Consider the following 14,727-nt stretch of genomic DNA (forward strand, 5'->3'; position numbering starts at 1 on the left):
AAAGAATGCTTTGTCAGTATTTTTTTTTTTAAAAATATATACTTTAGAACGAGTAGGAAATGGGAGTCTTTCCTTTTCAATCCTTTTTGCAGTTTTTTATTTTGACGGCCGTACTTGCAAACAATAACTTTAACATTATTACACGAAATTTTTTTCGCGACGTCGAGAAAAAAGTTAATGAAATAGATGTTAAACAAACGCTCCAAAATCTTACGTTAATACTAAGATATCATAATGAGACTCCTATTAATCTAGCTTTTACATTTGGCTCACCAAAACAAAGGGTTGATATGCACCCTGAAAAATTTCTACGATTCCTAAAATTTAATTACATACGAAACAGAACCTAAAACGATCGAAAAGCACTATACCAAAGAAGTGAGTGCTTTTATGTAAAAAACCCAAAATAAATGCAGAATCTCCCCTAAATTTCCTGTTTTGGTCGTCTTCGAGGGGTTGCTTGCAGCGTTGTAATTCTTGCCATCATCTTCCCTGGTAAAAGGTTTTGTGGCAGAAAAATGAAGGGAATGGTAAGTTTATGTGCTTTGAGCTGGGGATCTCACTTTGAACGTGACTTAACATTAAGACGCAATTGAAATTCTTATATAAAGTATTTCCTCGATGGAACGAGCTAGATGTATATCACTATAGGAAACTTTTTGCCCCTTTTTGGTTAATGAACAAATCTGTAGAAGGAAAGCTCAAAATATCATGTTAATTTCCTAAGGTGGAAATGGATCAGGGAGGTAATACTTAACCAGTTTACAAACCGAGGATTACAAATGGAGGAGGAGGAGGAGGAGGAGGAGGGGAATGTAATACATTGAAATCCCAAAGAAGCCCTTGTTTTTCTTATTTTCAGACTTTCTCTCATTGCTTGCTGATTTTATCCCTTATTGATGGCATTAATTTTACCATGTATATTTTTAATATCAAAGAAATCGATACGCGTCTCGGACAATTTCTGTAAATTTCTGCATGATTACTGGTGACCACTAAAATAATCCTAAATTGTACTCGGACCTTATAGTAATACCACATATAATTTTTGACATAGGTGTTTGGGCAGCGAACGACCCAGTCGCTGTATATCCACTTGGGAAAACACCAAAGGATGCAAGCCTGTGTAACAACACAGAGGCAGAAATGTTTCGCCGCGGGGATAAAACGTCTCGCTGGCCAGCAAATCTATTCCAACCAACGGGGGGAAGGACCATTCGAATAACAAATAACCACGGAAACTGGAAGGTAAAGTCCATGTCTATCTTGGTTAAGATCAAACCTCTGCAAGCTGGGAGCCAGACAATTGTTCAATTTTCTGCACAAGGAAGGTTAAATCTCTTACTCTCATTACAAGAGAACTTCTTAACTTTCTCTATGTACTCAAAAAGGGACGGCGAGCCACTAAGTGCAAAGTTGATGTTGAATTCGAATGGAGGACAGTCCTTCACAGGGAAGTGGTACTCGGTTGGCGTTACCTACAATCACGTAACGGGCAATGTCACGCTCTATTCCGACAAAGGTGGATTCTACAAAGGTTTTCTGGGTATTTTGGAAATAGAAGAGCCGGAATATGTCTATTTGGGCAATAACATGGAAACAGTGACAGGAGGCTCACCTCAACAACATTCATCAGGTTTCTATTTGGGCAAAATGGAGTGTTTCATGGTGTACCGAAGGAGTCTTCGCTTTTCTGAAATACAGCAAGCTATTAATTTATGCGAAAACCTACCCCAAGATATTGGCGAAGAAGATGATCACAGTGATAAAGAAGGGGGTGGTAAGTTAAGTTACCTAATTGCGTATCTTTATGTCGAGTAGAAACTGGTTCTTATGCAACAGGTTTCGGCGCCAAACCGGATTCTTAAGAATGGGGAGGCTAGGAGTGTTGCTAGTCTCCCCTGGATGGGATACTAGTCCATCGCAGGGTTACACCAGTAATCTGTCAGGTTACCCCAACAATTCGTCGGTACCCATTTATGCTCCAGGGGTGGGTGAGACACTGTGAGAGTAAAAGTGTCTTGCCCAAGAACACAACACAACACTAAGAACACAACACTAAAACACAACAGTAACTCCGGGCAGGGCTCCAACCGGACCATTTGATCCAGAGTCCTGCACACAAGGCGTACATAGGCTTTTGGGTGAAGAGGAGAAGGGTGAATAAATAAGTTTCGTAATGCATGGGATCTTTGGTGCTGGATACCGTATCAGTTGAGAGCTTAACTATCGTGTTCTGTACCTCCAGTTTTGTGAATGGGATTCCAGTCTATCGCGCTTTTAAGTGTTAAAACCTTCTGGGTTTTTTGCAGCTTGCCTTAAAAATTTTCATTGATGTTCCTGCGTCAAGAAGTTTACTCTTAAGTTAAGTGACTTGCAAAAGACCACAACACAATGACTCGGCCAGCTCGATACCACTGCATTTACCATCAGGTTACTTCGTCTTCCAACAGTTGTTAACTTGCCGTTTCTAAATTTTACAGATACGTCGAATGGTGGCAGTCCTTTTATTTGCCCGCTTAAATCCAAGGACGATGATATTAACATCACAAGCTCAAATGCAAGAACGACGGACTTTCTATCCACGCTAGTAACATCAAGGTATACTTTGACAAAGGACGTCACAATGAGCAGTTTCACTGTTTCTACATCAGGCACAGTGAGTACGATTACAGATGATTTTTACTTCGATACAGTTACATTCACCAAGAACTTCACGAGCACGGAAGTGGTGACTATATCTAGCAGTCCTGCCTCATCAAATGGATTTTACCTTAGTAAAACCACTCCTTTACTTCAACAAAACACAATGACGACTGCGAAGATGCATTCAGGCACAAGCTCCGTCATGAGCTACGTTACAACCTCAAACATAGAGATCGAAAGAACGACGGACTCTCCATCTACGAGCAGTCCAGCAACATCAAATAAATTTTACCTTAGTGCAATCACGCCGTCAATTCAACAAAATTCGACTGCGAAGAAGTATTCAGCGTCGGAGAAAATTCAGCCTACGAGATCATTTCAGCAAAGCTTGTCTAGTCACGGCAATTACTCCAAAGGTAACTGAAAAAATGCTATCGAATTGTTGTAGTTCAATTTGCTATTGTACCTGTCAAATGTCGTGTCACCTGTTCAGCATTTACGTATCTCCTATACGAAACAAGTACAAAACAAGGAAAAATCTGTACGTAGTGACATCAAAGTTATTGAACATGTTGTTAAGTTGATGATCTAAACATTTTGACAGGCATGTTTCTCCAAAACTTAAACTTTTCGTTGTTTTATCGAAAAGTTTAACTTTGTTGCACAAAATTTCACATTTTAGATCTAGATTAATTTTAACAATTTTGAACAGCTTTGATTACTTTAGAGCCACTTTTGAAAAACGAATCAAAAGATTCAAGAAGGTGGAAAAAGATGGCGGGTGCTCGAAAATTATGACGTTATAGTGGTAACAGATATTTACGGTTTTACAGATATAAAAACTTACTCCGCGTGATCCCGTGAGACATCACTCTTCGTTCTTTGCTCTTTTTGTTTACCTAGGTACTTCTTCATTCATGCAACGCGATAAACACTTTGCAAGCCCCTGAAGCTGGCATGCAGGCTCTAAGCAGAACATGCTAATGTATTTGTTTTTTTAGGTAACGTAAGTAATTACTCGTGGAGCGATTGGAGTTTGTGGTCTGCTTGTGATAAACCTTGCGGCGGCGGTCTTCGCGTGAGAACACGTGACTGCCTTGATAATTCAAGCAGAAAGAATGACGAAGAGTGCGATGGCATAAACAATGACGTAACAAACTGCAATATGCATTCGTGTCAAGGTATGATACGTGAGTGAAATATGTGGACCTTCCGGTCTTTCCATCATATTTATATCGAACTATTTAATTAAATCAGCAAAAATATTACCCGAACTAAGTCACTCGGTAATCACTCTAATGTTAAAGAGTTAATTCATCAGTTGTCTTATATGAAGGGCTCCGAGTAGCTATAGGGGCTGGCTAGTGTCTTTGTGTTGGGGTGTAATTGGACAATTTAAAAACATTTTTCTGACACAGTCCTTCTTTCCACCGAGTTGTATAAATGATCTCAGTGACAAGAAAATTGTTGGTAGAAAACCCGACAAAGCTTTAGAACATATTTTGCTTTTCACTTGCTACCCATCTTCCGGGAGTGGTAATACTCTTAGTCAGAAGTAAAGTAAACTGGATTTTATCAAGCACTGATGAAGCATTCGACATAAAAAGACTTAAACTTATATCACATTATTTGACAATCAACTTTGTAGCTGTGCCCTTGACTGTGGGAGCAAGGCTAACACAAGAATTCTGGAATGACTCACTGCTCAACAAGAACAGCATTATGTTCAAAACTTTGGAATCTAAGATAAAAACCAACGTAAGTTTGATAAATTTTATAGCGGAGCTCCCAGCGGCCCGAAGGGCCGCAGAGCAGAGCACCATACACATAGAAAATTAACAGACCCATGCTTTTGGTTTTTCATGGTCATCATGGCTAGCGGCATGGCTCACGGGCGCGTGCGACGAAGTTGCCCCAACATGGCGGCCATACTCCAGAAATCGGTTTAAGGTTATGGTTAATGCCAGCTTACATCTTGGACATCCATGTCATGGTCAATCACATGACCATATCGCGGGCTCACATATAGAACTTATCGAGGTCGAATGTTTTTTTTTAAGTTTGCCGCTGACCAAATAATGGTTTACATTGGATCGCGGGCTCAAGTGCTATATTTTTCTGTTATTGGTCAGTAAATTGGGAGCTCCGCTTTAAGGCTTGGCTAAATCTATTTATACAGTAAGCTTTAAGCTGGTGTAAGCGGTTGTCAATATATAAACCTGCCAAGGTTGTATTCGTTTTAACAGGACGGCTATGTAACCTTGTTGAAATTTTTCACTGAGTCATTTATAGAGATGGAGATCGGTTATTTTTAGAGCTGGCAGTGTCAGCTGGTGCAATTTTGCATTGTTATAGTAGAAATGGGAAACCAAGCCCGTGGATAATGCAATGATCAATTTAATTTTAAATTTTTGACCAGACATGTGTAAAACTGAATCTAGATGACACAGGGAGCAGAGGAATTCGATTAGAATTGATCACTAAAATACGTCTTATCTCTTTGAAATGCACTCTTGCGTATATTTTATCCGTAATCAGCCCATTATGCGACCCAAAATGCACTCATTTGCGACGTTCTAATGCTTCGAATCTCAACAAAACCCGTACGATCGTTATGTTGAGATTCGAAGCATTAGAATGTCGCAAATGAGTGCATTTTGGGTCGCATAATGGGCTGATTACGGATAAAAGAGTATACGCAAGAGTGCATTTCAAAGAGGTGAGACGTATTTTAGTGATCAATTCTAACCGAACTCCTCTGCTCCCTGTGTAGATGATTGGAAAGCCCTTTGGCAAACTGTAACTATTATTATTACGTATGAACGAGCAAGAGCTTTGGGTGGGAGGGAGGGAACAGAAAATCTTCGTGACGAAATGTCACACTACTGCTGTTTATCTCGTGTGAGAGCAAAAGACAGCGGTCAAATTTAGCAAGCACGTATCAAGATGCCAAAGTTAGCTCTGATTGGACGATTTTCAGGATTGTCACGTGAGACCATCCAAGGACAATGGTTGGATAATTTATCAAAGCTCATAGCTCTAAATAGAAACAAGAGTTGTTGATTAACTGAAATTTATTTCATGTGTTTAATAAAATGACGTTGCCATGGCAAGGTCAAATATCATGGGCACATGGTTGACATATCAAAATGTCCGCAAGGGATGAATAAACAGCTACTGAAAGTTTTAGCAATGTAGAGTAAATTCCATTTTTAAAATTTCGAAAAACCTTATGGGGTTGGCCCCCGTCGAGGGTTAAGAGATAAAAAAGTTCGATTTTAAGAAATGGCAGTGTCAGCTGACGAAATTTTTTCATTGTATAGTAGAAATAGGAAACTAAGTACGTGAATTGTTCTTTTTCATATGGTATTAAAGTTGAGCAAACTTGCCCTTTTGTAGATTGAAAAACTGTATGCTGGCAATTCGACACTGGTAAATGTAATTCTGAATCACTGCAAGTAAGTATCCCTTTCTTGGTTTGCATCCAGCTTTATTAATAATCAGTTTAAATTATTAACATATAATGTTAATTGAAATCAGGTATTGAAAATTGTTGTATACTTTTTTTATTCTTGTCTTACAGAAAAGGAAGTGTCATTGTTAATTTTACAGTGACATTTGAAGCAGTGAACTCTGATGAGATACTTAACTTCATGGAAAATACTGAAAAGGACGGAAGTTTAGCTGACTTGCAGTTGGCAGTTACCTCTGTCTCCCTTTCCGCCGTGGGAAGTAAGTATTTTCAGCTACAAGTTTACTTTAACACAGTGCTACTCTGGACTACGATAACGAACATACTCATTGCTATAAGTTCCTTATCATCGTATATCTAATATTTCGTCAAAACATGACGTGCCACAAAAAAAGGAATGTCGCTTCTTGTTGCACTCATTAATACTTTTATGTTGGTATAAGCCAGGTGGAATGTAAGAAATGCCAGAGCTATCTACGTCGAAAGGTTATATTTTTCATTTTCATTTTATTAATTTATTCCATTCTTATATATAATTATTAAGTACAGAGCAAAACAAATAGAAGAAAAGAAATGGAAAAGGACAAAATATAGATAGCTAATTTGATGCCCTTGATTTAAATTACAAAGGAGAGGAAGAAGTATGAATTAGTTAGTACTGAGCAAAATAAAAATGGTAAAGTGCTTTTAAAGGTTATAAGGGCCTATAGCGTTTATTTTAGGCCTAAGATCCTAAAGCTATCTGAGATGCATCTGCCTTGGCACATGCCCATTACTTAGCCGCGAGTAGATTCGTTTTTGAACGAAACTAGAGCCAGAATACCAAATGCTTATTGTGAAATAACATGAACAAAAATCAAAAACTCACAAATGTGATAGTTACAGGCCAAGAGTCAAAGACAGACACTTCTAGAATATGAACTTATTCTAATAATTGTATTTCACCACAGTCCCAAATCAGACTCCCAGTATCACCAAGATTTACCTGACGAGTGTCAACAGTTTCAAAGTGTTCTGGACATCAGTCAGTGATGGGCCAATCGATGGGTATCGGGTCGTTCACCGTCCCGTCACGGGAGGAGGGGAATGGAGTACCACTGCTGTTGACGCACAGACTACGTCACTGCATCAGGGAAACTTGTTGGAGGGAATAGTGTACAGGGTTAGAGTTATGGCGTTCAACAGCAGTGGTAATGGAATTCCAGGAGAGGCAAAAGAAATTAGGATGGAAGAAGGAGGTGGGTAAACTGGGTAAACTGGTCCGTTTATAGGAATAGCGTCTACGGACTAACAAGTTAGAAGCTACTTATAAAGCACAATAACGACAACACATCTGCTTCTACTTTTTGAATGACCACAAACTAGCGTTTTACCCACAGACCTTTAAGAACCATCTTGTACAGCATAACAAACAATACACAGGATACAACATAAAAGTATGCTCAATATCTTGCATTTGATCATTTAAATGGTGATACACTAGGTTTTAATCCACAGGATCGAAGGTAAGAAGCTGTGCACCATATAAGCTGAGTAACACATGGCAGAACTGCTCGGTAGCCCTTATTTGAATGGTCAGACATAAATTAAAGTTTTATCGTCACCTTCAAAAGTTAAACTAGGGCTGCAATATACCCAACAATGCTGTGAGTCTCAGTAATTATCTATATACGGTTAGATTCTGGATGTGCAATGTTGGATACGTCGAACACGAGACTGAATAATCAGAGTTTGGCTATTTTGTTTCTAGTGCCTGAGGTAGCGCCGTTCGTAAAGGTGTCAGATATGACAGACACCTCCTCCATATCAATTTCATGGACAGCCATACCAGAAGAATACGCAACGGGCAAGCTCCTTGGTTACCGCGTCATGTACACACCAGTAAAAGTAGCCGACAAACAACTAAAGGAGGGCGCAGGGTTAGTTACTATTGCCGTGGATCATCCAGGAAATTTACATGCAAGTCTTACTGGATTGGAAAGCTACACTTCTTATAGCATTCAGGTGGCTGGTTTTACCGCTAAGGGAGATGGAATACCATCCACTCACGTCATTGGAGGTAATGGTAAAACGCAAAATTGAGAAATGCCTGCAAATATATATTTACACTTTTTCCATTTTCTCTTGGAGTCCGGCAATCTTGCTGAGACGGTCGGTCTATTGGGTGATTCTTTATCTATTTCCCCTCTTATTGATGATCTTAAATTTCCAACAAGGCGAGAGGGTGTGCTTTTGGCCAATTCAAGGAGGTATATAATGAAGATGAATTGTTCAACATGACACGAGCGTAGGGCAAAGAAAAAATCTGAGTCTCCGACGAGAATCGAACCCATGGCCTCCCAGATGCTGGTTGGGCGCTCTAACCAACTGAGCTACGAGAGACTCGTGGTGAGCTGAGCCATTCACTAGGTTAATCAATCGATTGATTATGTTTGGTTATCTTCTTCCAACTTTGCAGTTTGAATGGGTTTGGCAGGGAATACCTGGAATTTTTTACTGAGAGAAAGGGGGTTATTATCTTACAGATCGCATATAAAATGGAATGGACCATATTGTTTGTGTGTTCTATTGGGAACCAACCATCATCTGATCATTGCCAAAAAATTTTCTTGTTTTTGTCTTCAACAGAAACCTGTCCCTGTCCCAAAGTCCTTTATACCAACTGGGCAGAGCTTCCTCCATACGTCACAAAACCTGCGGCAAATGATCAGCCACCACAAGGAATTCTTGGAACTATTGTAGAGGACATGCTATTAACGTCCTGCGGTATCTGCACAAAAGGTCACGGACGGACAACTTTGAGTTTCGAAAACAACGGAAAAGGAGGCACTCCTTACAAAAGAACCATAAACGCTGTTCGCGAGGATGTTGACCATCGAACCCAAGTTAGCTTTCCTGTTATAGGTGCAATGGATGACGACAAATTTCAAAAGGAATATGTCTTCGTTCCTGTAGTCGAATCTCCTGGAATCGTCTTTATAAGTGGGACAAGTAAGACAAGTGCCTTATCTGCAATTGTGCAATACCTCCCGTTGTGCATGTTTTGTTTAGTTATGGCTTATGCGGCTGGTGTCATCATTTGGGCTCTGGTAAGTAATTTGCTATTTGGATTCACATTTGTTATCATGTATGTATCCAACATTTTCGTTTTGTGATATTTTATAGTTAGTGCATTTTTCTCACGCATCACTGAAACTGCCGATTCACCTAAATATAGGTCATAACAATTTGTGGTTTTCATGAAACCAAATTGCTTTTTTGTGTTTACTTGAAAAGAAATAAGCTGTGTCGAGATTTAACGGCTAGAATCGTGTAGACATTTCCTTTTCTAAAGTACAACAAGCCATGTAGCTGCATGGTGCATGCTGTTTCCATAACAAAAAGAGTAGTATTTGGTGCTCCCCTTGACGGGCTAATTACAACCAGTTTGTCCCTATACACTTGAATGGAGAAAGGCTTGGAGGACGACCTGGTGCCTAAAGTGATTTGGTTACTTGATGATCAAGATAGCAAAATGTCTTGCTCAAGAGTACAGCATAAGGTCAATGGCCCAGCTCGAGGTCTGACCATCTGGATGTCAAGTCAAATGGACTCATCAAAAGACATCCCACTTTGCATACCCCTACAGAAACGGATCCAGAGGTGGGTCCTAAGGGGCCCGCTTCACCCGTGAAAAATGAGAAAAATTACGGGAAAATTTTTAAGTCAGTTAGGACCAGATCAGTCCAGGTACCCACCTTTTGATTCTGGGCTCCCAATCTGTTCGCAAGTACGGACACGCTACTGCTAAACGCAAGTTTACGGCTGTTCCAAGGATTCCTATAGAATGCGACCCTGACAGTTTACATTGTCTACTCTTAAAGCCTATATCTTAACATTTGCTATGTTTATTTGAATTTCTGTCTTATATAGGATTCGGATGGTTTCCCAAAGTCGTTCTCTAAAGGAGCTGGCGAAGGATTTTGGTTCTCGTTCATTTCCATGACTACTGTTGGGTATGGCATTAATTTATCATTTCTTTGTGGAACAATCGCCTGTGTCAGTAGAAGAAGTTAGAATGTAAGGTTTTATGCATGAAAGGTAGCCTGCGAGCAGGCTTGGCGAGGGCGAGCAGCATGCGCGAGTGGCGAGCGTAGGATAAGGCGGGGAGTGGCGCCAATAAAGTGACTCGCGGCTTCGCCGCTCCCGTGTAGCTCTCGTGCGTGCCCCAAGGTGAGCCTGCTCGCAGGCTACATGAAATGGGGACTGTCATCTCCGTTAGGATTTATAACAGCCATGATCTTGTTTAGCTGGAAAACATACCAAGATAACAGGAGACTCGACACTTTACTGAACAGAGCTCAACTAATGACAGGAATTCATTAGAAAGTGAACGTAGTTATAGTGCTGTTTCGCGTTATGTTTACCTATTGATAAAATGTGTTAACCGAAGGTCTATTACTTGCTGAATCCAAACGAGGAGTTGTTTATCGACTGGAAAAATTGAATGACAAATTGATTAAGACAACAATGCTTTTAAACAGCAAATATCGAATCATATATTCCACTAGTTACCCATTACGAATCTATACCCCCTAGGTACGGAGACAAAGTTCCTGTAGGAGTCTGTTCAAGGTTATTTACGGTTGCGTGGACCATAGCTGGCCTAGTAATGGCGTCTATACTTGTTGGAGTCATGGCTTCTTCTTTGACATTCAGAACTTTAGACAATGATATAATTTTATATGGAACAAAGGTACACCAGTTATTCTTGAGAAAATAAAATTTTCATTTCCACCTGCTTTCAGTGTTACGTGTTGCATATTTTTACGTCCATCTTCGACATCCACTTTCGACGTGATGTTTGAAATGAGCCAATCAAAACTGATGCATACCGGTGTAGGTCAGCAAATGAGCCCACAAGTTCAGAAGGCATGCTAGTGGATGTGATTGGCGGATTTCGATCCGTCTTGTTTGTTTAGTACGTCGAAAGTCGCTATGCACGTATCACTGAAAGGGGGTGTAGCTCTTCGTAACTAAGAGTATTGGTTCTTTCCCCCCTTGATGGTATGCTTGTCCATAAAAGGTGAAAACCCAGACGTTTGACCTAAAAATGGGCAGTACCAGTCTACACACTTTAGTGAAGAGAGGTACTGTGCAGTTAGTCGTGTACAAGTTCTAGTTAGCTGTAATTCTACTCGAGTGCTTGAAGCAGTTGCTATTGTTTTGGGGGCTATGGATATTGTTCCTGTTGTTTGTTCTATTGTTCTTTCGAAGGGTAGCAAGCCACAGGCGACCAGCCCGCAAGGTCCACTTTAATGGCTCGCTTTCCTTCGAGAAAACAACAGAGCAAACAACAGGAACAATATCCCTAGCCTTAAACGCAATAGTAGCTGCTACACTGTAGGACGACTAGCCTGAACTACAAGCTTATGGGAGCTGCTACACTAGCACTGTGACCTTTTTTTAACCTACAATACAACACGAGAATGTTGGGTTCGAAATTCTGACCTCCTCAGCCCATCCACCGCATTAGCCATGTGGCGCACGCACCTACTCATCTACCTATATCACTGACAGAAATTATTTTAATTTTTTATCTAAAGGTGACGGCTCTAACAGACTCACCTGCTCACAAACTGGGAGTTAGGAGGAACGCTCTAGTCAGTGAGTACTGTGGATATGCTTTACTCTTACAAAGACTTAAGCATTTTCATAACTTTACCACTTCTTTACCTGTGTTTTTTCTGTGTGTGTTTCTCTGAATTAAAAAAAGCTAAGTTGCGGCTTGTCAGGAATGGTTAAAACTTTGTTGAAAAATAAAGAACAAAAAAACGTGAAAGTCCTAACAGGAACATTAGCTTCCATTTATCCTTGATAATTGCTTTCATTTGTAAGTATAGTCACGTTTTAAATTCTTGTGTATTTCTTTTAATTTTGTCAACTTCTTCTGTCAGTGCCACAAGACACTTTATACGAAGCCTATGAAACTCTCGAGCGAGGTGAAGTCAAAGGACTTCTGCTTGATGCCTACGTTGCCGGAAGTCAAATGAAAGGCCTGCCTCAGCAACTGCGAGTCAAAGAAGTCATTAAGTTGTCCAAAGGAATTGGTGTTGTCCTATCAGGAGATGCTATCAGACTACAGAGCCGAGTTCGCGATTATATCAGAAAGAATGCTGCACTGATAACTAAGATGATCCAAAACAGCACAACTCCATTAGAGGTAGATTTGTTTGTAAAAATTACTACTATGTTGTACGCTTGTCAATCAATCAATCAATCAATCAATAAACCAATCAATCTACTCGATCGATCAATTGAACGACCAACCAACCAGCCATTCAGTCAGTCAGTCAGTCAGTCAGTCAGTCAGTCAGTCAGTCAGTCAGTCAGTCAGTCAGTCAGTCAGTCAGTCAGTCAGTCAGTCAGTCAGTCAGTCAGTCAGTCAGCCAAGCAGGCAGGCTGGCAGGCTTTCAGACAGTCAGTCTGTGTAAGCAAGTAAGTCAGTTAGTTGTTCCGTCGGTCGGTCGGTCAGGCAGGCAGAACCTAAGATATTCATATATTAACAGTACTTAAGATATTTATATATTAATGTATTTATCTTCTTGTAAAATATTAAAAGAAAGAAAACTTTTACTCTTACGACCATTGAATTTTTACATTCATACACTTGACTACTGCTATGACACATCTACGCAATAAAAAAACATAGGGGCTACAGTTTTTTCTGAACACGTAAATGGAAGAGAAATCTAGGAGAGAATCAGAGAATATTTTTCACAGGAAGTCTCTTCAGTATAAGAGTATCTTCACAAAATGTAGGTGATCATCATTTATGGACCATTTAAGATTTCTTATTTTCTTTCCAACGGCTTATAGGAGTTAACAAATGACGTCTGTATAAGGTCACTGTGTGCCATTTGTGAAAAACAAAACAAGGAATCACTTTCTCATTTTTTCCTAGCAACCAGAAAAGAGTGAAGCCGAGGAACAGGCAACAGAGTTGTTTTCTATCAATTCTTCATTATTTCACCAAACACTTTTGGTGCTAGCGAAAGCACTGGGAGGCGCTGTATTTTGTGGACTTGTTTGGGAGCTCTTGCGCATAGGACTTGAACGAAGGAAAAAGACCTGGCATCCAGGTAAATTTGTTAGATCGTCAATCGCGTGTCGTAAAACCAAAGCCAAAGTTATCGCTCTGGCCTATCACAATAATCGCAGAAAATCCATTGAGCCAAACTTGAGGCAAAAACAGTCTCTTCTCTCTTTTAGCGGACATCTCGCGGCGTGTTTGTGTCCTTGGAGGTGTGGGTTTTTGGGGGGTGTTTTTTTACATGTAGCTGACGTGACGCGCGGGAAAACGCGTGCGAGCGGATTACGATTGGTTTTGGTTTTACTTCTGATTGGTTGGAAAGTGGCGCGGCTTTTTAAACATTCACTAAGCATAGTGATGTAAAACCAAAGCAAACGCAAATTATTTTCGACACTCATGTGAAAATTGATCTAGTTTTGTGTTGTACTTTTACAAACTTTTTACCTTTGTCTTATCAAGTTGATAAATTTCGGTGTTTCGATTCGTAAACACCACGAGGGTCGGAAAAATTATCCAATAAATTTAAACTTATTTACTTTACCTGCAAACATTCTACCAATCTAAAGGTAGTTACTCAAACCTGTAATGGTAACCTTAATTTGGGGAGCGGAAATCTGACCGCTTTATAAAACTTGACCGTTTAATACAGGTCTCTGGTGTAGTGGAACTACAATCTTGGACAAAACTGTTGAAACACTTTTAAGCCACTAATTTAGCTAACAGAGTTCAGTTTTGCAACCCCCCCCTCCCCCCATTTCAATGTTGTTAATGCTGTAGTGTTTTCAAAACAAAGCCACAAACCCCAAGAAACGGCAACATTGAGTAGTGGGGGGGGGGGGGGAGAGGGGGTAAAATATTTTTACCCGCTTGCAGGTCAGGTCATCTGTGAAAAATGCGTGAAGTACGTTTTTATCAACTAGTTTTGTACAAGATTGTAGTGCAGAGAAAATATCATTCAACTAGGCTCTGATGTGGATTTTGTATCATCAGATCAGTAGCGGGGCATCTGCTGACGTAGTGCTAAATTCTCAAACCCAACAGTAAACGAAAGGTTTAAAAGATGTGTTAACATTTTTTTTATTTTTAACATTTATTTAGGACACCAACCGAAAGGGGATGCCAGCCCAAAGACGATACGAAAAGAGTTGCAAGAACCTGTTCAACATTTTTATGACAATTTCCGACAAGTTTACGTGCACTTAAGACATAAATATAGCAAAGAGCTACAGCAATTTGGTCAACAACGACCGCTTGTGAAGAAGACTCGAAAAGTTGCTTGGACATGATTAAGCTCAAAATGTTGCATGAACTGATTTTTAACGAATATGTACATGTGAAAAATGAATTTATAAAGACAGTGCGTGTATAGCTTTTATCAGTTCAGATTGTAACAAAATATATGTATAAAAGTTATTGCAAATTAAAGGTCGGTGCGAACGATTCATTTTATTTTTTAAAGTGGTCATGAATAATAAATAGCTGTTCCCATGAAGCGCTTGTTTTAAATATATATATGGTTCCTCCTGATGAGCTCTGA

The 14,727-nt window shown here is 39.9% G+C and overlaps 1 protein-coding gene across 1 annotated transcript; it reads left to right on the forward strand.

Moving 5' to 3' along the window:
• Positions 1-3,654: 3,654 nt before the first annotated feature.
• Positions 3,655-14,517, forward strand: LOC144630332 (uncharacterized). The gene is made up of 13 exons (XM_078488684.1): positions 3,655-3,827; positions 4,295-4,404; positions 6,046-6,104; positions 6,230-6,378; positions 7,069-7,356; positions 7,869-8,177; positions 8,747-9,207; positions 10,031-10,113; positions 10,697-10,853; positions 11,704-11,764; positions 12,055-12,320; positions 13,062-13,239; positions 14,289-14,517. Exons 1-13 carry the CDS (start codon positions 3,812-3,814, stop codon positions 14,474-14,476), a joined length of 2,325 nt encoding a protein of 774 aa, XP_078344810.1. The 5' UTR covers positions 3,655-3,811; the 3' UTR covers positions 14,477-14,517.
• The last annotated feature ends 210 nt before the right edge of the window (positions 14,518-14,727 follow it).

The sequence above is a fragment of the Oculina patagonica genome, chromosome 11, assembly GCF_052425735.1.
Source record: "Oculina patagonica isolate OP01 chromosome 11, crgOcupat, whole genome shotgun sequence".
Taxonomy (NCBI): Eukaryota; Metazoa; Cnidaria; class Anthozoa; order Scleractinia; family Oculinidae; genus Oculina; species Oculina patagonica.